Source organism: Tachypleus tridentatus, chromosome 1 (assembly GCF_004210375.1).
Source record: "Tachypleus tridentatus isolate NWPU-2018 chromosome 1, ASM421037v1, whole genome shotgun sequence".
In the NCBI taxonomy this organism is placed as follows: Eukaryota; Metazoa; Arthropoda; class Merostomata; order Xiphosura; family Limulidae; genus Tachypleus; species Tachypleus tridentatus.
Window position 1 is genome coordinate 41,240,200 of NC_134825.1, and position 26,600 is coordinate 41,266,799.

At 32.6% G+C, this 26,600-nt stretch overlaps 1 protein-coding gene across 1 annotated transcript in view; it reads left to right on the forward strand.

Moving 5' to 3' along the window:
• The first annotated feature begins 801 nt into the window (after positions 1-801).
• The window catches only part of LOC143232376 (set1/Ash2 histone methyltransferase complex subunit ASH2-like), a 36,362-nt gene continuing 10,563 nt past the window's right edge, over positions 802-26,600 (forward strand). The window contains exons 1-5 of the mRNA XM_076467722.1: positions 802-1,313; positions 22,798-22,887; positions 23,014-23,210; positions 24,029-24,121; positions 25,138-25,236. Coding sequence (XP_076323837.1) covers positions 1,280-1,313; positions 22,798-22,887; positions 23,014-23,210; positions 24,029-24,121; positions 25,138-25,236 — 513 coding nt within the window. The 5' untranslated portion in view covers positions 802-1,279. The remainder of the gene's footprint in view (positions 1,314-22,797; positions 22,888-23,013; positions 23,211-24,028; positions 24,122-25,137; positions 25,237-26,600) is intronic.

The window sequence follows — 26,600 nt, forward strand, 5'->3', positions numbered from 1 at the left end:
TAATTTATTTCAGAAACCTTCATTAAGACTCATTTCTTACCAAAAGAGTGTATTTACTGTACATTGCTCGATATCAATACACAATCGATGTTCAAATGTTATTTTCCCAGTGGCTAAGCGGAAAGTCTGGGGGGCTTATAACTTTCAAAATCGGATTTTGATACTTGTGGTAGGCAGAACGCAGATAGCCTGTTGTGTTGTTTTGTACTTACCAACCAACCAAACAGAGAAGAGTTATTTTATTTTTCATAATCTATAATTAATGCTTATTTATAATTGAAAAAATATGTAAATATAACGTTATACAAAATCTAACCACTATGTAGCGCAGAGGTCTTTTGTAGACCATAGTTCATTGTTTGATACTGAAAAATAAGGATTTTCAATAGGAAATTACAGCTCTCGGTTATCACAGTTTAGATAACTTTAGTGTAAATGGTGAGTTTAAATGTTTTATTTTCTGGTTGCCAAACATTCTTGGTTGTTTAGGATGTTCTTTTTTGCAAAAGACAAAATGTAATATGCCGAGTGACCTAGCCAACTCAACAATGTAATTCAGAACCAGGTTATTCATACTCTCAGAAAGAGAATTTATATTTTGCTATACTTTGTTGGCCCAAGTATGATGCATGCAGAAATAAACATAACCTCAACCATTAAAGCATAAACATTAGCATAAAGGTACGTTTGTAATCAAATGGACAGTTGATCCGAAATAGAATCATGAGGGGACCAACGAAACAAAAAACGAAGTTAGATGTTAGAATAGAACTTTTTTTTAGAATTCAGTTTACCCAATACTATATTCTCCTATGTTGTATGGTCTTACTCTTTCAGTACCACAGTGAACCATGTAATACTAACAACAAAGCTGAGTTCGAAGCTACATTATCGACAAAAGTTTTATTGTTGCATTAGAAACATATTAAATCTTCTGGAATTAGACTGCAGTCTGAAGCACTGGACATAATATATAACGTTTTGGAACAGTATGGGATCTCTTGGTCCATCCTGGCTCTAACATCCTCTAATTCAAACTATAAATGTTAATGAATTAAGTTTTAGAAGTCTTAAAGCCAACACTTATTCATATACTTATCAAGCTTTCTGTTAAACTTGTTTAAATTTTCTGCTCCATAACATCCAAAGAAAACTCACTTCAAAGGCTAACTTTCTTGTAAGAAAAATAAAGTTATCTTAGCTGAAGGTGACTTCTACTCTGCCAGTGTCCATTAAGTAACTTGAAACCAGGACTGGAAAGGCCAACTTCAGTTTACTGATGGTGTTTTTGAACTTACCTGTTAGTCTTCCTGGTGAGTTATGATTATTACAGTCATGCTACAGAAAGTCCTTTACAACTTTGAATTACTGTATTGTTGACGTTGTAGACTAGATGTAAACATTGGTCTTATGCTATTTATGTTGTTGTTTTTAAACTTTGTTTTGTTTTACCTTGATTTCCTTTTATGAATTTTACTAAATTTACTTTTACCTTTTTATTGGATGTTTGGTACAGATAACCTAGCTGCTTTGTGCCATAAAAAATCAACCAACCAACCTGCCAGTGTTTATACTAGAGTCCTCTAGCCCTACTATTCTCACTGTTAATTATGCACAATTATGATGCATCAACATCATCAATTCCCTTTACAATCTTTAACACCTCAATCATATCACACCCCTCCTCCAATTCTTTTTTTTCCAAGAGAAAGCAGTACAAGAGATTTCAGCCACTCCTCATATGACAACTCCTCCATCCTAAGCACCATTCTAGTAACCCAACTTTGAACCCTTCAAACAATTCAAAGCCCTTCCTAAGGTAAGGATACCAAGACTGAACACAATACTCCAAATATGACACAACATATGAACCATACAATAAAATTATAACTGCTTTAGACTCGTATTGAAAATCTCTTTAGATATAACATAAAATTTATTTGTCCTACCACCAGCAATAACACAATGCTTGGATAGCTTATGAGACTGATCAGCTATTACATCAAGATTCTTATTTTTCATGACACTGTTTATATTATTCCCATCCAAATTGTTATTCAAATCATGATAACTCACCAGCACTATTTTGCATTTATTATAATTAAATCCCATCTGCCATTTATTTGCCCAATTCACTGAATGATATAAATCCTTCTGTAAATCAGTGGCATCCTATTCACAGGTAGTAACACTCTATGTCTTAATGTAATCTGCACATTTAAGTAATTTATTGACCATTCTTTCATCTGTGTCATGGATGCAAATCAAAAGAGCAAAGGTTCTAAGACTTGAACCCTGAGGTACCTCATTTGTGACATTAATCTGGTTTGGTTGAACTGCATTTGTGACAATCCTTTCTTCCAGATCTCCTCTTACTCTCATTTACACAAGTAGTAACCTTTTGAAAAAATGTCAACAGATTTCTGAGGCAAGGTTTTCCATCAGTGAAATCATGTTAGTTATCTAATAAAATTCTTAGCTTGGTTAAATAAATTTTTGGAGTTTTTTTTTTTAATCAGATTCTCCAAAATGTGTTCCACAACTGATGTAAGACTAATGGGTCTTTAAGTATTGGGACAATTTTCATCACCCCTAATTTCCAATTTATTATGCTTCTCATTAATTTTATTTCTATAACTCTTTGTGAGCCAACATTATTTTTACTTGCTGCTTTCCTATTCTTTCTGTAAGGAAAATATTTACCTTGAACATTGACAGTTTTTTCTTTGAAGATTTTCCACATTTGCTCAGTGTCTCAGCATAACACAGCTGCCCAGTTAACAGATAATTCTTGTTGTTTCCCTTTAAAATTTGAAATCAAAATATTGTTATTTCTCATTTCAATATGCAGGAAAAAACATCAAACCTAATACAGCACTGATCACTTGTACCCATGTGTTCCCCAGTTTTCTACCTGTATTTTCAAAGTTACAACAAATCTGACAGAGCATTTTCTAGTGGATTCCTTGACCAATTGGTAAAAAAAGCCATTATGAACAGTTGACAAAAACCTTTCTCTCTCACAGGTTGACTGTACCATTTCCTGTTTTGTATGCTTGAAATTAAAATCACTCATAATTGTGGCTTCACAAACAGCTGAAACCTTAATCTCATTGTGACTGTTTGAGTTATGTGAATATCCTTTGGTTGTTTGTAACAAATTCCCATTAAATGTCATTTCCCTTCATATACACTAATAGAAACTTCACTGGATATAATCTCATTGTTGTTATCTTTGATATCTTTAACTAAAACAGGATGTAACTTACATTGTACATGTAAATCCACTTCTCCCTTTTGTACTCTAATTATTAAAAAGTCTTTAACACTATATTTGAAGGAAATGTTTGTCACACATCATCTTTGTTTAACCGTATTTCAGTTATTCCCATTATATCAAAATCTTTCATTCCTACTAATGCTCTGAAGTTATCTATTTTATATCTTTTACTTCTGTTATTATGATAGTAAGAAATAAGTCTACCCTTATATTTACTTCTATACTAATTTCCTCAACTGAACATTTCTCTACCTCTTATTTATTTTTCATTAGTTTATCGGGGATCTCACCACTATCTAGTCATGTTGTGTGTGTCACTAGTTACAATAAGTATGAACTTAATGAATTTTAGTATTTAGGTGAGACTTTCCAGTTTTTGAAACACAGTAACCAAAGAGGAAATAAATATGTGGCTTCTATCAACACTTTAACTCCTCTGCAAACTTGTGCACATTTTTACATTCAACTCACTCAGAAACTACATACGTCAAAATTTTAGGATTCTTCTATAGTAGATGTCTGTGATTTGTTAGTGATAAATTTGAAAATAACATGCAGCAAGCAGTCCACTTATTTTAAAATTAGATATTTAAAACAAGTTAAATGTACCTTCAAGAATTCTTTAGACTATGATGACTACAGTTGTATTTTAAATGTGACAGTTCTCTTCATGTTAAAAGTCCACTTAGGCTGATTAAATTATTTTAGAATCCATTTCACAAGCTGAACTAATTTAAAATACTCTGTAACAAGTTATTTTCCATATTTCTATCAAACTGTTAAATTCATTTTTAAATATCAACCAGTTTCAAAATGAGTATTGTTATAGATTTTTTAATGGTACATTATGATAATAAAATGAATTAAATATGTTAAAATAATTCACCCAGAAAGTTCAAATAATACAGGTATTTCATTCAAAGTTATTTTAGTGTTGGCCTGCTGTACACTTTGTATTGTACCTCAGTGTTATTACTATATCCTACTTGAGTTAGAGCAATGGAAGTTTATTAAATCTGTACCAGATTAGGTTAGAAAAACTACTTTCCCAAGAAATGTTTAAGATACATATGTAATACAGACCCATAATGAAGCAACAGTACCATTACATAGTAAATTTAGAAATTTATCTAAAACCCATATTGAGTTACATTGTCCTTTATGAGCAGAAATATATCAAACAGCTTCACAATTTTCAACAAGAAACATTGAAACATGTTTATAATCAGAAAGAATAATCAGGTTTGTTATTCTTCTGAGAACAAAAATATAAGAGAATGTTACTTAGGAAATATGACTGGTTAATTGGTGTTTAATAATTTTAGCTTAAAGAGACCCACAAAACATTTGCAATAAAATTAATATATTTATTGTAACAGTACTTCTTTAAATACTAGAGTAATACAAAGAACTCTTATCACATACACCAAAATCTAAGTCCACTTGTCTTAGGCCTGACATTTGTTAATCATTTATTTTGCATACATCCTTTCTGCAATAAAGAAATAAATTAACACTGTAATTTATGTATATTTTTTTGGTTTAATTTAGTTAGGGCTGAACTTTACCATACTCAAAACAATAAATAGACTTACCATGTTATTGTATGACTTATTAATGTTAGATCTTTTTAAAACTTTGATGAGCTTTTAATATGTGTTACTTCAAAATGTTGACTGAAGTATATTTACACCTGCCTTTTGTTTATATCTTTTAAAATGAAGTGCACATAAAGTTTCAGAACAGTATTATAATGAGAGATAATTTAATGTTATATAATACATTTTATTAGAATATTTGTTTTATATGGAAAGAAATGCAAGTTAAACATCTGTGCAATGTGGCTAACTGCATTTATATTTGTTGTATTAAGATGTGTCTCATTTTAACATTTAGAAATTTATATCAGTGATAAAGTGTTTTTTTTAACTGTAATGTTAGTGCAACTTATAGCAGTTTAAATATATCATAAGAATTTTGATATTGTATTCAAACTCAGGTTTTTTTATAGTTGAAAGTGACTGATAATTTGTTTTATTCTCTGAATTACACTTTCATGCAGTTGTAAAGTTATATATTTTAATATTAGTAAGACAGTAGTAAATTGCTTTTGGCAATGTTTTGAATAATATTTCAGTTGGTATTTCTCAAGTTAAATTGATTTTGTTTGTGTTCTGGATGGAATTAACTAGTGTGTTTTCAAATGTATTTTCAAATACATATTTCACAGATGAGAATGAGTTTTCAATGTTGTAGTGTGGTTAGAAGATCAAGAAATAAGGTTTTATAAGATTGAAGACAGAAAAGAGTTAAGAAATATTAAATCATTCAAACTGGGAAAGTGTGCCTAAACAAGTGTGTACATGTTTGTATGTATATTAATTGATAGGTACTTATATCTTTAATTTTAGGAACTGCTCTGGTAGTTTGTTTTCTGGCAAGTAATATTGAGATGCTATTTCAAAGACATGTTTTTCTGTTGAAGGTTGTGGAATAAATGAACTTATCAAGTTCATCCTAAAATAATTGATAGATTACTCTCTGTTTTATAAATACAATTTTTAAGCTATTTTTGCATCTTGAATTTGTTGACTACAAAATCACATAAAGCTTTAAACAGAAACACTGTCAGTGATGCAGTTATTTCCTTTTTTTACTGTTTAGGTTTCCTGTGTAGATTACACTATATATATGAAAACTGTGAGGTCTTTAATCAATTACATATTTTTCATCTCTTCTCAATAACAGTCTGGAAATGTATCAAAATATTTTCAATATCACACTTATAAAAATCAAGTTGTTTTGAGATATAAAAGGTACAAGAGTTACTTTTTAACAAATCATAGAAGTAAACTGTTTTCCATTCAGATGATGTGTCAAGTTTTTGAAAAAATAATCTGAAGGAGCAAGATCAGGAGAATAAGGAGGATGGGGAAGTTTCTTCCAGCTAAGCTGTTCAATTTTTTTAAAAGTGACCCTAGCGATGTTAGGATGTGCATTGTTATGGTGGAAAACAACTCCTTTCTGATTTACCAAAGCAGGTCTCTTTTTTATTTATTTTTTAGTGCAGCTTTCAATTAATCCATTTACTGCCAGCATCTCTCAGCAGTTATTGTGTGATTTGTTTGTAACAATTCAAAGAGTGTTACACCACCTGAAGTACAGGTTCACTTTTGACTGTGGTGTTGCTGGTTCTACTGCATTAACCCACTGTTGGCAGTGCATGGCATTTTGAAAGAGTATCCATTTCTTATCTCCAGTCACTAACTAGGTGGCTCAAAAATGAAGCTTGAAGTTCATGAGAGTGAAGAGATGTGCAGATGTCTACTCATTCTCTCAGATTATAAGCTGACAACTCATGTGGTACCCATTTTCCAAACTTTAAAACTCTACCAAGTTGCAAATGTTGATGGACAATGGAAGGATGGACAGCAGTTACAGCACAATCTTTCTCATGTATTGCTAGAAGCAGGTCATTGTCAAACTCAGCAGGGCACTCAGTGCGAGCTGCATCCGTCAAACTGTAGTCACCAGTTTTAAACTTATGGAACCATCTTTAACACTTCCCTATATTCAGAATGTCATTGTTGTACACATCTTGAATGCTTCTTCAGAAGCACTCTTTCATTTTCTGAAGTTGTAAAACATTATATTCTTTATGTGCTCTTCTGATACCTCCATGATAATTGGGGCTTCTAAAATAAATACAACAAAAATTAGTGAAGAAGCAAATTGGTTTACTCTGAATGTTATCATTTCATCCCATATAACTTGTGTGACTTTGAGAATAACTTCCTTTAGCCAAGAAATATGCATTTAAACTTATCCTATCCCAAAAAACGACATTACTTATGGGATGACCTAATATGTATAAAAAAAAACAAAAAACTATTCTATGCAAAAGAATATTAATAATTTACACACACACACACACACAAATGTGTTAGGACAAAGTCAAAAATAGATTTCAGGTTGTCTCAAAAGAACAACTGAAGGTGAATCCCATACTAAACTCAGTACAACTGAAATGTAGTTAGAGTGATTGATTAAGGAAACAGTTAGCATTTTGTTGTCTCTCTCTTGCTTTAATTACTATGGATGGTTTTTTAGGTATTGCTGCAAGATAATTAATAAGAGTGTCCTTTGAGATTTTACTCCAAGTGTCTCTGATACACTCATATGAAGCTTTTTTGGAAGTAACTTTTGATTTGTCAAGTTTTCAATCTATCAAATCCCAGATCTGCTCAATTAGGTTGAGACTGCAACTCTTTGGGGGGCAATTACATCATTTGAATGATTTTAGCAACAGCTTTCATAGCTAAGTAAATTTTTCTGCATAGGTTGTATGAGTATCTGAGGTTATTATAATCTTGGCAGTAGAGTCCTTTACCAATAATATGCAAACCCACGGGTATACCATACTCGATCAATACTGCATTGTACTTGTGCTGGTCTATTATTCCATTTATTTTGTAGATATTTTCTATCACCTCAGCGGAAAAATGTCCCCAGATCATCACACTGCTTCTACCATGCTTTATGGCAGGTGCCGTGCATCGAGATAAGTATCTTTCTACTACCTTCAGCCAGACATACTACCAACACTTTGACCGAAATACTTCAAACTTGGACTCATCCATCTATAACAGCTCTTTCCAATTATTAGCAGTCCATTTTTTGTATTTTTCAGTAAATTTAAGTCTCTTGCAAATATTTGAATATCAAAGTAAAAGCTTTTTTAACTGATACACAACCAGATATTACATTATCAGTGAGTCTTCTTGATTCTTTAGATCTGGACACCTTTCTGTCATTTAATATATGTTCATTTATATCACTTTGACATCAGTGGCAGCCTTTCCTTTGTACTGAAGGCAGAATGAACAAAGATACCTGACATCAGTATCATTGAGTTTAATTGTTCTGCCTCTATGTTCAAATTTTCCTGTCTTGGCCTCAAGGGTGTGTTTGACAGTGTTTTGGGAACAATTGAAGTCTGCAGAATTTGGAGAGTCCAAAGAGAATCACATAAAGGTCTTATGCAAATTCTCTGATCTGTGCTTTTGTGACTGTGGTATGACAACAAAACTTAATATATACTGTTAAACCCTGTTTTTCATTCCTGAAGTCTAGACTAATTTACTTATTCTATCTGATACTGTTGCTGTTGACTTCTCTTTTAGTTTGTGATTTTCAACATTCTACAAACTTTCTGTGGATGTAGAAAGCACATTTTATCATTATGTACATTAGTATTTTGGAGATTTAAAGTTGCTTATTCAAGAATGCTGGACATTTGAGATGATCTTATTCAAATTAGGTATAATTAAACTATAACATCATTCCTGAAGTTTAGGACTTATCCACATTATAACAAATACATCAAATAAGTAAGTAAATTTGCAACTAATTATCCTTTTTTCTTTTATATGGAAAATAATATTTTACACAATTTATAACATTTTTATTTGGATGCAATATTAAGTATACAAAAGTAATGTTTAAACACCAAAAACTAATAATGTGTGGAATACCTAATAGCCTATAAGTTACACTGCTAACTGATTTACCTTTTTGCTTTTCAAATGAAATTAATATACTCATGCTATTGCTACTTAGTAGCACTATGTGGCTCCCCAATAGTATGTCTGCAGACTTATACCACTAGAAACCTAGTTTTGATACAGTGGTGGGCAGAGCACAGTTAGTACTACATGCCATAAGAGTACATTCTGACTGCATAAAAGAAAACGTGTTATATTATTACGTTTTTACTGTGTAATGCCAAAATGTTATGAAGTTATGTTATTACTGAGCATATGCTACACATTATTTGGATATTATCAAACTACCATATCACCATGTGGTGTTTATGCTGAGAAGCTTCTGGAAATATTTTTTTATTGATGTGTGAACTGTTGGTGGGGGATATCTTCCCAAATCTAGGAACATGAATATGATACATTACTGTATGATCCATCTGAGGTCTTAAAAAGTACTGAGGTGTGTATATAGCTTCTGAGCCTTCTGCACCCAGTGGCATTCAGGTGTCCACCTTGAACAATGTTGAAATTAGGATCTGAGATCATATTTGAACAGATCTTATTGAGTCCATTTTAAAAAACATATATATGAAAGATATGACAAATTAACAAAATTTTCTAGAGGAGTACTTTTTTATGAGGGAGAATCTCAAATAGCATTACAGACAAGTTATTATACATGTAATGTCTTTTTTTTGCTTTATGTTATTAACTTTACATAATACCTGCTACTCTATGGATCTCATTAGAACCATTGAATTTTCAGATGGTAACATAAATGGTGCAGGATGGGAACTATATTTATAATGAAGGTTGGGTTCAGTATAGTAACACCCTAATACTTTGTTATTTATCTCAAAACATTGTATTGAAAGCTTAAATGCTAAATTCAAGGACAGTTTTGCTGTCTTCCCTGTTGGTGTAATGTTTTTTTTCTTTATAATTTATTATCATTTTTTTGGTTTCATTTTATTTAGTTAGTTTTTGTGAACATCCAGCTTTCCACATTTGCTCAATTTCTGTCTTAATCATGTGAGGCTGACAATATGGAGGTAAAACTAGTTAGATGCTGTACCCTCCAATGTCATTTTTATCTTACTTCCCTCAGTACCTCTGAACACCAGGGTAAATTACATGATAACACCTTATGATTTGTGCCAGGTACTGGTTGTTTGTGTTGTTGTGGCTGTGATTGTTCCTCTCTCATAAAGTGGCCTTCAATTATATTCCATGTAATATTTGGATAAGCTACGTTAGATTTGTGCTGTCCTTTCTTTGGATGTTCTATGCAAGTACAGTTTCCTTTCTCTATTCTCATACAGGATGTAACAATTAGAAACAATGTTCTCACCCTCCTCTGACTCATTGTTTTCATCTGCAGTCTCCTGGTCAAGCCAGTGAACTAAGGGTTTGTCTGAGATGTGTGGACACAGCTGATAAATGTGTTCTATGCACATTGCACTGGATCTGTGTAGCTCATACATTACAGGGCTAACTTTGTCAGAGTATTGTACATTCCAATATAGCTACATTGATATTGTTTTCATGCTTCTGGCATGTACTACAGTCATTCTTAGTCTTTACATTGGGACATCAGTTCTTTTATTCTATGATCTTAACGCAAGTTAATTTTCCTGCAACATTTATATTCAGTGTGCTATTATCTCTTTATCATCCTACATGTTTCTCTTTTATCTGAATCATTCTTTCCTCCTCAAAACAACAGTAGCTTGTGTGGATAACTCATTGATCTATCTTCCTTCCATTAGTAATCTTTATCATATGTCTGATCCAGACAGACTACTTTCTCTATGTGATCTTAAATGTTTCGTTGCTCACACAACTGTCATCTGTAGTGCTTGTTCCCCTCTCTTTATACCTTGGCAACTATTCTGTTTGTGATATTTCTCTTTTCAGCTTTGCCAGTGGGGACGGCTTTTGATTCAGTTGGTTTATTCGTCTCTTTTGTTGTCGTCCTGTATTTTTTTGTTTCATATTTATTCTCATCATATTTGATGTCTTACCTTTTCTCTTGTATTTCATCTTTATCATTCTCTGGAAGAACTTCTTCAACTGCACCAGTTGACTACTTCTAACACATTTGTCTCTCGCTGTTTGTATAGTATCACCATTTCATCCTCATTGGGCTGTCTTCTTTGATGTGTAGCCACTCTTCAAATTTCCATGTGACTTTGGCTAGGTTAGTTATTTTTTATTATTATTAAATATTTCAGGGGCCTTGTTTACATTTTGACGTTTTGCTCCTCACCCTATGACTGTATGGATGTTAGTTCCCAGTAACATGGATTTTGGATGTAGTTGGCTTGCTGAGTTTAGCCTGTTGTGCATTATTCACTGTACTTCTGGAAGCAGTTCCATTGTTTTTTTCACACACCACTTGGACACTGTTTTCCATCCACATGTACCAATTTTCTTCAATGGACAAAGAGTTCAATTGTAGTACAGTCCTTCACATCAGTTCTTTGCATCTTATTCTCTTGTTTCCAGATGTTTTCCTTCTATGGTTTCAAAGGATTCTTCCTTTATTTCGTCACTCTGGTTCTTTTGCCTATGGAATATGAATTTTAGGTATTTATGTGAACATATGTGTAATATTATAATTTATCAATACTAAAATTGTATTTTCGATAGGTATTTAACTCCTTTCACACATCTCACTTTCTTGTTTAAAGCAGAATATTCCAATTTGTGGCAAAACTCGTTCTGATATTCTGGTAAAATTCAAAAGAGGAAATAACATGGGTAACCCTGAATATGTGGCAGTTTCACTGGTTGAGGGTTGTCTTGATAATTCGCATGAGATACACATTAGAGTAAGTCATTTCTGATGGAGGGGCAGCAGAAGGCTTGTGGCATGTGTATAAGAATGTTGTTTTGCATATAGAGGGCAGTAATGCATGTGAATAGCTATTTATATAAGAAAAGGTAAGTAGTCCATGGAAATGCATTTTCAGTAGAGAAAGTAATGGGGTTTATAACATTATTACACTATATGTGATGTAGAGGGGGAAATGTATGTGCTGCTTAACATATTCCTGATGTATTGAAAATGTGATTTAAATCATAAAATATAGAAATGTTCAATATAAGTAACACCTTGCCATTTTCTGACCTACCAAGGAATTAAACAAATGCAGAATAACAAGTGGACAGTTTGATTCATCTCCCACAAATACAGCTATTACATTTTACTTGAACAAATGTTTGTGTTCAAAAATAACTAAGTCTCAGCAAAAATAGTTACATAGTTGATAAAGTTAAAATTTGAAACTGAATAACTGCACATTTTGATTAAAAGAGAGCATTTAGTAACTTCTGTAAAATAAAATAACAGTGTATAAAGACATCATTGCTTTGTGAAATTGTAAAGCATATTTGGTCATACACAAATTTACAAGATTTATAGAGCAGAATAATCAATAGTGTCATTGATATTCTTATACTTAAAAACATACATTTACTTCAGTGGATTAATTCACTCACGAATGATTTGCTAAAAAGATTCTAAAATTGTCACGTTACTAGTACATCTCGATTGTAACACCAGAATCACTTCCAAAAAAGTTATTAATGTTATTTTAAAAGTGGTGCTTACGTGTGTCAATTTCACTTATTGTTTATTTTTTATTGATACTCTATGGTAGTATTCATATAATGTAAGACATTTTGTTATGTATGATATTGTATTTCCTGTATGATAAGATATGCATAGAGTTTTATTATTGTACAAATATTTTAAACATGTGATTTTCCATTGTTCATTTGTTTTTAAAGCATAATTTTATCACTGGAATCTGGTAATATCTTTACATTCGAGTACATTACAGATTCTGATGATATTTCTTTAATTGTTTTAGTGGTTCAGCAGGTGCATATAAAGCAATAGATAGAGGAACTTAGTTGTAAGTTTCTGTTACGATGCTTTATCTGACTGAGCAACCTAATAAAGAATGTTCAATTACTGTTCACATTTTCCCTATTAAATGCTAAAAATTTTAATTTTATTTTCCCTTTTCTTATTTTTCATCTTTCGAACTTTTACTCAAATTAGTGGTTGAGTCTTACAACACAAAATGTATATTTTTTTTTTTATGTTCATTGACCTTAAGATTTTGGCCAGCAGTGTATTAGTTAATTCTCCTGTAATTTTAATTTAACATTCTGTAGAGTGTACATTAAGGTAATACTTATTATATGTGGTAGGACAATTTTGAATAACACTATGGGTTTAAGAATAGTTTCACATATCACTCTTACAGGTTTGCTTTTTTAAAATTTTGGTTATACATTATACACGATAATGTTGAAGTGAGAGCCTGTGTTTGTAGCCACAATTGCTTTTTACACACTGATTTTCATTTCATTTTATATGTTACCATAAGTTTTCAAGCCACAAACAAAACACATTCAAATTGAGCTAAGTACACTGCATATTTTTTTTAAAAAAAGATCCTAGGGTACAAGCTACAATGTGGGATTAAAAAATGTATCCTAGGTTTTGGAGGTGACTGATGAAATAGGACCCATATTTCAATGGGGAGACACTGTTTTTCAACCTTCACCTCCAATATGCTAGTCTTACATGAGAAATTTAGAAATCAGGATAGTGAGATGTGGGTGCTCAAGCCCACAACATCCCACATCTATATCACTACATATATATATATGACTTTAAAATAACTTAAATACTGTGCTCCTACCAATAACTTCTCTCACCAGAACAAGATTTAGCTATAACACTGTATTTTTACAACATTACTTTATTCGTCTTTTATGCATGTTTTGGTTCACATTTTTTTATTTGTGGTTTGGTTGTTGAAATTATTTGATAGAAAAAGTGAAAAAGTTGAGTTTGTTAAATTATTAGCAGCTTACATGATATACTTAAATGCATCATTATTTGGAAGACTTCAAATATTGTTTAGTGTGTTACAAGCAAATTACAAAACCAATGCAATTCTTATAAATGTTTGGGATCATATCACAGCTTTAGTCTTATATTAAAGATTGTACTTCTTATCATTTAAAAAATATTGAGGTAGAAAAATGAGCATGAGGAATTGAAGAAAAACAAAGAAGTAAAAACTATTCTTTATGAATTCACTCTTTCTTAACACTCTTGAAATAGATAAGTGTTTCTCAATCTTCTGTCATTCATGTACCACCTTCCTGATTTTTTATATATCTGAGTGCCACCTGTAATATTATTTAAGTTTCACTTCATATTTTTTTCAAAACAAATTCACTTTTTGATTTAAATAAATTTATTTGAAAAGGAAATTTCATAACACAAGGATAAAAGGAAAAGCAGTATCACTTACCATAATACAGTAAAATATGTAAAAGGCAGAATTGCACGGGATCGAACAAAACTTCTGGCTTAAGCAGTTTTTCCAGCTTATACAGTGAGCATGTATTTCCTTAATTATATATAATTTTTTAGCAGAACATTATGCTTGCTTGACTCAAGGGAAGTGAGACATTTGTGGATAAACTTATTATACTGTTTTTGCTATATTTATCAGAATAAGAACAAAAATAGACATTCAAAATATACATAAATACACAAAACCTTAACTTCATTTGAAGAAAGTGTCCAATTTCAAGTGTTTGTTGTTTTTTAATGGGCTTTTTCATGCGGTTAAAAGAGAACACCAATTCTATGGCCTTTTCATGAAGTTCATTTTCCCCCTTAATTTTTGCATGCAATTTGATAGTGTTAATATAACTTATCACTTGCGATGAAGTAGGAATATCTATTTCCTACTATCTTTTCCATTTTGTTCATCTTCTGAATCTCTCGCACTGTTACCATCTTGCGATTCTATTGCAGATTTTAAATCAATTTCATCAGTTTCTGTTAAAACATTCTTATTCACAAAACTTTCCACATTTACAGAATCATCTGCTTTAATTTTCTTGATCAAAGTTTGGATTTCACCAGAATCATCATAACAAATAACTTCTCAAGAATAAATCCACAGTTTCGAAAGCACTTTATTACACATTCATTTTTTATGCATTTGATTGAATGACTTAAAAATGCAATTGCATCTAACACATCAATTTTCATGGTCATTTCAGATGCTCTCTTACAGTTGACCATGTTTGCAATAATATGGATCAATATTCTGTGTTTCAATTTTATAAACTGTATAATTCCATTATCTTGTGGTTGTGGAACTGATGTTGTACATGGAGACAGAAAGATTAAACAAACGTTTGAAAGTTGGACTTTTGGGTGACAAGTTGCATTATCTAGGAAAAGTAGAATATTCCTTTTTCTTGTTCCATTCTTTTGTTTCATTTGTTCAAAAATTCCTCAAATATAGCACTTGTCATCCATGCTTTATTATTCGCTCTTCATTTCACAGGAAGTTGATTCTTCCTTAAATGTTTGAAACAGTGCAGATTTTCACTTTTACCTGTTACCCATGGGTTCGCTAGTTTTCCATCAGCAAATGCAACCAAAAGTACAGTTAATCATTTATTCGAATGATGACCTTCGGAAAAATGACGGCAGAAAAATTAACAGAATATATTTAACCAATACTTGCTGCAACAAAATGTCTGAGAATTTATTAGTATTTAAACACATTATTAATTACATAAGAATTTATAAATATTTAAAGAAATTATTAATCAAAAACATTTTTTCTGCCTTACTCAGGTTCTAATTCTACCTGTTGGTAGATGAGGTTGGTAAAAGATAATTTTCTGTCAGCGTTATGCAGGTTCCACCATCTAGAGGTCATTTTATAAGAGAAATCTTAAGATAATGCAACAAAATTTTTATATTTTTGGCTTGGATAGATTTCTGGTTTTAGCAGGTTTTAGTGTATTTCTTTTAAAACATTATTTTCCTCATCTCAAAATGACATTAATATAACAAAGTGAAAATAACTTCACAATTCATGCTATAACTAATAATAAATATAATCGGTTTAAAAATGAATTTCCAAAAATGTGTTTCTCAATGAGAAGAATGAAACTGTTTAGAACGAGACAGCAGTGAAGAAATATTTGGTTTGATGTAGCTTGGTTTAAGATGAAGATGAGGTTCTACATTAAAAATAAGATTCCTTTTTAAGTTTTGACATTAACCATCACAGGTAATCCCAACTTACATGTGTATGAAATTTAGTTGGAAAGGATGAAAGATACCTAATTGCCTTCTCTGACAAGGTTGGATACTGTGCATCAATACCTAAGTAAAATAATGTGACTTTTGTTGAACACAAACTTTTACTTCAAGACACCATGTGAAGCATTCTCCAGAAGCTGATATGTTTTTGAAGGTGTCGAGTTATTTGGTAATGTGTGAAAAGTGATGAAAAAGTAGTTCCTCACCCACTCACAGCTATCATCACGTTTGGAAAAATACTTATGTAGATCTTTCATGAAGTCCTTCAAGTGTCGCTTGATTATGCTCAAAATATTTTCAGCAAGTGCTTCAGATGAGTTCATAGCCACGTGAATGAAAAATGGAAAAGATTCCAGTTCACTACAACCAAAATTTGTGCCCCGTAGCTCCAGTTTTGCAATCATTGCATTAACTTTGTCTTGCATGTAGAATACCAATATAAGCTTGCCTTGGAATGATATATTTAGGTTGTTGAAATGAGCATATATCTATTGTTTAGCTTGCATTGCTTCCCATCATCACTTTTTTGGCAACAGGTTTGACTAGTGTCTCTCCTATTACTCCAATAACTCTGGCATTTACAGTTACATATGATACTATAAAAGAGGTTTCCACAGATTTCACATTATCATCCCCTGCCACACTGTGCTTTACTTTCTGGGAGACTAGAATGTCCTTTCCCTTTTCTTTGAAAAATTCAATAGCTTACACATGGTATTCCTTGTGGTTTGTTTCAAAATGATGCTTGAGGTCTCCATACGTACGGCACATTCTCTTATTGCTTGTTCATCAAAATGCAATTAACAAATACTTTTCATCATATTTACATACACCTATGTGTTTGACGTGTGTGGCAATCTGTGAAAGGAAGGATAGGATCCTGGTAATTGAGGGGTCCAACCCCAACACACCACTTTGGTTTTAAATTTCTGTAGAAGTGTAGCCTTTGGGTGCCTCCTCCCCCCAGGGTCAATCGGCTGGTTCACTTAGGCTAGGGTCAGCCAAGTACCAGTGTTGGACATTCTTGATGAGTGTTACGGTGCTGGTGTTTGAGTATAGTGCTCACATTGAAACCCTGGTGTTGCTGCAAGATCCTTGTTTGGCATTGTAGTGCATCCAATAATAGGGCTCCATGGAGGGTGGGGTTAGTGGGCACTGGAATATTTTTTCTTTATTATGGATCCTCACACTCAAAATAAAATAATAAAAAATAAATCATAAGTAAATGACTATATCTTGAAAATTCTGAACAGTAATCTTCAACTTCTTTGACACCTGTACCTCATTTTCTGATATTAAATTCTTTATCAGATAAATATTTAGGACAAATGTCTTTCTTTTTATTCAGAAGAGAATAGAGGGACATGCTGGCTCTCCTAAGCCATTCATGAAGCTATGTTCTAGGGATATCTTGATGGAAACATCCTCTCCAAAACAGAGTGAACTATTACATTTGAGGGCCATTGGGGATATACCCATTGATGTAATTCTCCATACTACTTTGAATTCATCATAAGTTGAGAGGGATTTGAAAAACGTCCCAGAGTCAGAGATCCTTGCTGGTTTTTTCACCCAAGGAGTTTCTGCAGTGAAGCATATCTCCACTTTTATATGCAAAAACGGCTCGTTTGGGCTGAGAAAACACTTTTACATAGAAGAGCAAACAACGTTTCGACCTTCTTTGGTCATCGTCAGGTTCACAAAGAAAGAGGTAACTGACCCGGAAGCCGACCACATGCCTGAAAGGGGCTGTGCAACTGTGCGTCGAAATGTAGAGGGCGGTATTAGATGTTTGAATATATAATTTTATTTATTTTATTTTATTAATATAGGTATAAAGGCGTTCCTTTATATTGGTTTATTTTGGGTTTAAGTTGTTGTATAAGTAAGGCTTCTTTAATTTTGCGTTTGTTTATGTTTGTTTCTTTATTTAGTATTTGAGTGTTTTCTATGGTTATGTTGTGTTTATTTGACTTGCATATAAATTTCTCAACAAGTGGGTTTCTCGTCATCACTGATTATCATATCTCCACTTGCAAAGATGAAATTGTGGTGCTGACCAGTGTCTAATTTTGATTTTTACATCACCATGTTCACCTGCCATCATTAAGGCAGGTTATCTAAATTGCAAGATGTGGTCATATATCCCAAAACCTCTCAGATGTTTCCAGCATCAGCAGTTTGGTAACTCAAAGACATCATGTCGTGGCTCCTTTATGTGTGGTTGCTGTAGTGGCAAGAACCATGATGCGTAAAAGTGCAAAATGGACCCTCATTGTGCTAATTGTAATGGCTCTCACTCCTTTTACTTTCGTTCTTGCCCTAGGTGGGTGAAGGAAAACGAGGTACAGCATTTGGAAATGGTTCACAACATTTCTTGCCCCTAGACTTGAAAGTTACTGTCCACCATTTTATCTCAGATTGAGTGCTGCTGCACTCTATTCCTCTGTTACAGTGGGAGTGCAGACAGATCTCTCTGTGTCTCTGACAGAGTCATTTTCAAACCTCATGAAGAAGCTTTTGCCCTCCGTGGTTAAGAGAGTTAACAAGTCAATACCTATCTCTATTTCTAGTAAGATGTCAAAGCCAGAAGGAATCTAGAATTAAGTTCACAGGTAGCATCTCTTCTACCACCAGTTCCAAAGTAACATAAAACAAGATTCAGAAGGTTAGTGGGCAGGATACTTCTGCCCCCCCCTTCCCTTTTGATCTTGCTCTCCCTAATGACCAGGAAGCTGCTGATGCCCAGAGTATCACTGATACTCTCAGTGAAAACTTTTCTTGTTCATTTAGCACGTCTACTTCATTCCCATCTTCTTAACCATCAAGACTCAGGCAGAGTGATCACCTCTTTCCTTTTGAGCTGATTGTTTCTGAGTGTAATTGCTCCTTTACAGTGGTGGAACTCAAGCTTGCTCTTTATTGATCTGGAACTACATCAGGTGGGCCTGATGGTATTCACTACAGAATGCTGTGCCATCTCTCTTCTACCTTTCATGGTATTCTTCTGGTTGTTTCTTATCAGATCTGGCAGGAGAATGTTTTTCCTGATGCTAGGTGCCATGTTTTTGTCCTCCCTTTTTCTAAGCCTGGGAAGGATTCCAAGATTCTTTCAAACTACTGTCCAATTGCTTTGATGAGCTGTCTCTGTAAAATCTACATCTTGTTTGGTTCCACGAATGAAACAACCTCCTCTCATTCACCACATATGGGTTCCAACAACAGCCCTCCATGGTGGACCACCTGATTCGACTTGTAACATCAATCAAGTAAGCCTTTCTCAAGTGATAGCATCTTGTTTCTGTATTTTTTACCTTGAGAAAGCTTATGATACTATGTGGAGCTATGGCATCCTGTGAGACATCCACTCATACAGGTTGCATGGTCATTTGCCCATTTTTATTAAACATTTTTTAATGGATTGGCAATTCCAACTCCATGTGAGTTTGACAGTTTTCTGTCCTTTCCCATTGGAAGTTGGAGTCCATCAGGGCTGTTTCTTAAGTGTCTCACTTTTCATTATAAAGATTAATGTTTACAGTTGCAAGTAGTCTCTATGTCAACAACTTCCACATCTCATGCCAGTCGTTGAGCATAAGGTTTATTGAGCAGCAGCTATAGGCATCCCTCAATCTTTCACTGAAGTAGACCACAGAAAACAGTTTTACTTTTTTCATTCTAAAACCATTTTTGCACTTTTGCCAGCAACAGGGTATTCACATTAATCCCAAGCTCCATCTTGGAGAAGTTGTACTTTTTGTAGTCCCTGAGACAAAGTTCTTGAAACTTATCTATGACCGTAACCTTACTTCTATTCCATACATCAAGTAGCTACATGTCAAGTGTACAAGGGCACCGAAAATCCTCCATGTCTTCTCTGTCATCTCTTTTGGAGCAGCTTGATGTTCTTTGCTAAAAATCTATCATGCCCTCTTTTGATAGAAACTGGACTATGGATCTCTAGTTTGTACCTCTGTCAGGACCTTGGTCTTGAAGGTGTTCACTCTGTTCACCATCAGGAGCTCCAGCTCTGCAAAGGGGCATTCTGCACTTCTCCAGTCCAGAGTCTATATATTGAGTCTCATGAACCTCCTCTATGCTTCCACCTTTTGCAGTTGTTTATACTCTATGCAGCAGAACTTTGATTGTTACCCCAACATCCAACCTGAGATTGTGTTTTCCTTCCTCAGTGGGCCATGCTTTTTTCAGAATAGACAGTCTGCCATTGCCCCTTTTGACCTTTGTATCCAGGTGTAGTGGGCTGAATTAGGTCTGTCCTTGGATGATGTTGCTTTCTCCACTAATTGGCCAATCCTTCCATTGATTATTAACATCTCTAAATGTGACCTTTCTTTGTGTCATCCAGAGAAGGCAAATACTCCTAATTGGAAGCACTGTCTTCTATTTGCTGAACTTCTTTAGAACCATCCTACCATTCCCATTTATATGGATGGTTCAAAATCAGGTGACTCTGTGGGCTCTGTCATGGTTTGTTGTCATTCACTGTTCACACACAGGAACCCCTCTACAGTTTCTGTGTTCACTTTGAATTGTGTTTCATTTTTCTTACCCTGGATCATGTAGAAGCTATGCAGTACTCGAACTGTACAATTTATACTGATTCGTTTACTTCTCTACTAGCCCTGGAATCACTTCATGTTAGTTCTCTCACTGTTTTCATCGATATTCAAAATCGACTGGCTCATTTCTCTTTATCATCTATTTCTGTTCAGTTCTTCTGGATACCAGGCCATTGGTATTCGTGGGAACAAGTTTGCTGACACCACACCCTAGTGTCTGCTCTGGTGCTATCATGACTGTGCCTCTATACATGGACTTTGGTCCTGTATTCAAAGTTTGGCTCCATGTCAGTTGGCAGTTGACTTGGGACTTTACTAAATGCAGAATATCTGCACAAAAAATTAAAATTTACTTGCTAATATTTGAAGAAAAATATTCTTTTTTCTTTATTAAAAATTAAATTAGGCAATTTTTTGTAATGCAATATAATCTTTTTGTAAGTATACCAAATACAAATTGATTTTTCCTACATAGATATTTGTTTTTTATATTCAGGCTATTTTCACTTAAGCCTACCCTGTTATCTTGAATAGATGAATTAATATATAATATTAAATATTTTTATTAAATATTGTAGTTGTCTTGTGTGCATGCATGTTTAAGAATGACATGTTTGATTAATTAGTTTACAGAAGTGTTATTGATGAATTTTGTTCTTTCAGTGAAATGTTAAACTTTCAGGAACAGATCTGTTGCATTCTTAAGATGTACAAATACAAAAAAGACTTTTTTGGTGCAATAAGCTTAGTTCATTAGCACTGCAGTTGCTAAGAATATGTTTAATACAAGATCTCTACCTCAACCAGAGATGCTTTATTTGTAAAGATTGGATGTTAAACAATTTTAGATTTACCTCAAATTGGTACATGATAATTAGAATTTAAAGTTTTCAAATCAGACAAACATTTATGGAATTATGACTGTCTGTATCATTAGCAGAAACCTCATAATTAATGACAGTACTTGTTTTATACAAGATGGGTTTACTGCAGTGATACTCTAGAATAGGTATGATGCTGAAGAGGACAGTAGTGATAGTAGTAGCATTAGTCTTACACCACATCAGTAGATAAAAAACAATATTTCCACCTTGAAACAGACAGTGAAGAAGGATTATATAATTTGATTTGAAAATAAAAGAAAAGAGAGATAATCAATTCAGGTACATGTATGACATTGTGGATAAGATGGTGCTGCCACTTTAAAATACTGTTTATTTTGACTGCATATTACTCCTGATTTGGATAAAATATATTATGCACTTTCCTGTGGTATATCCAAAATCTCAAAGAAACAATGAACAGAATTTAATTAAGTATAAGCAGTGAATCATGATGGAAGAAATTTGTTGGTTATTTTAATAATGGTTGCTTTCAAAAGCTTTAGAGATTACTTCTTTCTTACCCAGATGAAGGCAGTTGAAGTTTTACCATTGAATTAGAAAAATTGTACAAAATATACATGTAGTTGTTTTTCCAACTATCAAAAATAAATCAAAATACAAAATTCTGATTTTAGTAAGGTTCCTGTGAAAGCATCAGTATTTGTGAATTTCCTGAATTTTTATTTTACAATAATATGCCAGTCATAGCAATCTAGGAGGAAAGTCATAATAATTTTAAACAAAATATCACTGATTTGTTCTTGTTACTTGAATACAATTGTAATTTTACTGATTTAGCCAATCATTGTTTTTCAACCTCAGTTGCCAGGTGTGATGTAGTTGCCTTTATCTCAATTTAGCAATATCATAGGCTACTTTTGTTCTCAACTGTATCAAATTTCCTTTTAACAGAACATGTGTTGTGTGAGGCTGTATTTTCTATCAGGAAACTATTGAAATAACTGCTTGAATGTGGAAAGAAAATAATTGACAAAAATCTATAAATACGTACGTACATATGTAATTGAATATGAAATGGGTTTAAAGTTTGATATAACATTATTTTCTAGTATAAGAAACGTTTTGTCACCGTAGAAAACTAGGACAATCATTAGTCCTGTAAACCAGCTTTTTCAATTTTACATCTTCACTGATATGTATAGAAACTAACCTGAAGAGTGAATATCTATTCATATTATTAATCTCTTTTAAAGATTTAATCTGCAATTGTATTGGAACATACTTTTATATTTAGTTACAATTTTGTATAATAAACTATAGAAATGAAGTCTTTTATTTTGTTCTTTGTTATGTTTTGGATCATGATGGCAATGAACAAATGAAGGTGTGAAAAAAGGTACATGGTATTTTGAATGTACAATTGAAGATATGGCAGAAGGATCTGCAACAAGACTTGGATGGTCTCAGGCTTTAGGTGAGTATCAGAACAGTTTTGGGGCTTAGTATTTTTTCTAATTTATGTTTTTATGTGTGTGTATATTTGTTACCAGTTAGACTGTAATATATATTTAAATTAATTACAAGTAATAACACTTTCCAGGTAACTTACAGGCTCCTCTTGGATATGATCACTTTAGCTATTCGTGGCGTTCAAAAAAAGGAACAAAATTCCACCAGAGCCGTGGTTACCATTACACTGATGGAGGCTATAGCCAAGGAGATACCTTAGGTTTTCTTATACATCTTCCTGTTAGGAACCCTAATATAGTCCCATTACCACCTACTCACAAAGAAAAGGTTAGATAATCTGATTTATTAGATACACACATTAAAATATTACTCTATGAACTCAGTCGTAGTGGGAGTTATTTCTCTACAATTTTTTATCAGTTGTAAAGGACAATTAACAGGAAACTTGTTTTCTGTTACTACTTTTACTTTTTGCTTGGAACTCATTGTAACTTTAAATAACTTTCACTTTAGCTAAAATCTAATAGAATTTGCCTATATATTTTCATATACAAAAAGAAATCAAACATATCTATAATTAAAATAAAACTCTTATTACACAGAACATTCTAAACAGTTTTGTCCCTATAGTGACACATCATGGGCCAGAGGCCATGTCATCACATTTGTTGACTTGCATTCACAGTTTTAAGGAAGTGCTATTTTATGAATTTGTAACAGCAAGTTTGGTATTAAATTATAAATTGTAATTCAAATTTTAGTATTATATATTAATATTTAAAAGTAAAAGAATACATCTAAATGTCAATTTTTGTATATCACATGGGATGTTGAATGGAGCATTAATTTAAATTATATGTTTGTGTTGTCCAAATACAAAGTCTATAGTTCTATGCAAATTAGGAACTCAAATAAATAATGTTAACAAGGTAGAATATAAAATAAGAATCTCCTATCTTTTCTATATGCTGAGATATAAACTGCTAGTTTGATGAAGGACAGAGGTACTGAAAAATGGGAAAAGAAAGTTCTTTTGTGCAATTTTCAATATGGACATAGCTTTTTTAATATAAATTGTTACAAAAATATAATTTTTTTCTGTAAGTTACTCAGTTTTTTCAACATTGATCAATCCATTTTCTCAGCCACTGGTTAAATTCAAGAGCTATCTCTACTACCAGGAAAAAGATGATGTGCAAAAAGGAATCAAGAATTTGAAACCACTTCCAGGAAGTATGGTAATTTAAGCTACTTAAATATTACACAACTTTATGTAGTTAGTACAGAGTAGTGCCTTAGAAAATACATGCATAGTTTATTAAGGTATTATACTGGACACATATTTAGAATAATAAAAATTTCTATGCATGTTCTCTGAAATTTCATCTGATTGGAAATATGCACAAAAAACTTTAGATCAGAAGAGACTGTATTTGTATTTCATTTTTTAAAAACAATTTATAGTACAGAAAAATGAATACTGATAGCAGTGATAAATTAAAACAAAACCAAATGGAAGGACTGCATTTAAAAGAGCAAATTCAAACCTCTGACTACTTGTATTAGTTTTTCATAATGAAATACTTTGCAGTGCAGTCACCTTTCCACAACTGTCTGCAGGCAGTGAAAGGTGAGTAGGTTGTGGGCTGAGCACCTATATCTCACTCCCCTAATTTCTAACTTGTTAACTTTAATTTCTATTGCTATTTTATTTCTTTACATGAAATTGGAAAATAGAGGTTGACTGATAGGTGGTGTGTCCTCACTGCAGTGTGGGTCCTTTTTTCTTCTGTCACCTCCAAAATCTTGGGTACATTTTATATCCCACATTATTGCTTATATTTTGGGATCCTTTAAATTAGTGCAGCATTTTTATTTTTATTTTGGTTTATATTTGATTATAAAAAAATTAATGCACATATAATTGCCAATGGTATTTTGAAAATAAAAAATTGCACACCATACCCACATACTTTTGAATTGATCATTTTGTATACAAAACTCCTGATTTAAAAACCTGATATAATTAGTATTTGAATACTGTAAATTTGTAGCACTTTATGCTGTTCAGTGCATTTTGTTTTTAAATATTAAGTTTGATGATTGTAAAAAGTGCATAAGTGTAAATGTTACTTCAGAATGTGTATGACAATTTATGCAGTGTTGTGCTTAAAAAGAATTAAGTATCACTTTCTGAAGTCTTTATAATTAGATGTTGCTCATTGTTTTTGTGAAATATTGTTAATTTTTGTAGATAACTTATTATAAAAATGGAAAAAATATGGACATAGCATGGAATGACATAAACGAAGGGACTTACTATCCAGCATTGTCTCTCTACAAGAACTGTACTGTAAGCATTTGTGTGTAGTTGTATTGATAGCATAAGTATTACAATTTAAAAGTTTTTATTTTTGTTTTTAGAATTACATAGCAGCTGATCTCATTAAATGTTTAGTTAAATATAGAATTACTATGCAATATCGTACCTCTTCTGACAAATAGCTTTTCTTGACTTATACTGCCCTATTTAAGCACAAAATTTTGCTTGCCATTAGCCTTGATACTCCCATCTATCCTCACATGTATTTACAAGGTATCCATATGTTATCATGTAAATAATTATGCAGCAACTTTTGTCATTACTAGTGCTCTCTCTTCTATGAGGATTTTAAAAAAATAGATAATACCTTAAGAGATTATCGAATTTTCTTAGATTCTTCATAGATAAAATTGCCTAGTTAAATAATGTTGTTTCCTTTAACACAAATGAACAGTTTTGTATAATTGATAAGTAAAATTTTACTTTAATTTACATATTAACATGATACTTTTTAAAGGCAAGGAGTAGTGAGAAAGAAATGTCTGCTGGAATGAACATATAAATCTTCAGTTTTACTCAATTTAATATTGATATTGGTAATGCATCTGTTCTGTCCTGAGTAAGACACCTTATTACATTTTTTCCAGTTTACCCAGCTGTGTGTTGTGTACCAACTTTTAGTTCAGAGTTATGACATGTTTTTGCTCATATTTTTTGACTGATGTTTTTACTAGTTGCTCAAATTACAATTCACATTTTCAGCCACATAATTTTTTTTCTTTTCTGAGCTTTAATTGTTCCAAATTTGTTATGGTTTTGAGAATTGTTTTTGAAATAACATTCTTTCTTTACCAGTCAAATACACTTCTCATACTTGCAGAATTCCACATGACATCTCTCCTTTGAATTGGCATCTGAACAAGCTTTGTCTGCTCAGGAAGTAATAAGAAGTTTCCTACTTTTATGTGAGCTTTTAAGGACCTGGTGGTTTTCCTCTCTTGCCAGTTGAGGGTTTGCATAAGCATGACTGTAAGGATTTGGACAACCTGTTTCCTCCTCCTGCCTATGCCTCATAATTGTATGTCATTTTGGGGGAGGTGTCCAGGCCTCCTTTTTCATTAGTAGACCTAATCCATCAAGTATGTTCTATTTTACCCTTATCTTCAGTTCCCTATGATTTTACTTCTGTTCTCAATGATGAGCTCTTTGGACAGTATTTAGTGTTTCTTAATCCTCTCCAGATGTAGGGGTTCTCTTTGATCATTTTGGGGACCAGTTGAGTTCATGTGTAAGTTTGACTTGAAATCCTTATGCACTTTCAATAAACCTGTTCTGGTATGTTGTCATTTTGGAGCATTTAAAGTTGTTTTACCCTTTGTGGAAATTGGACCCCA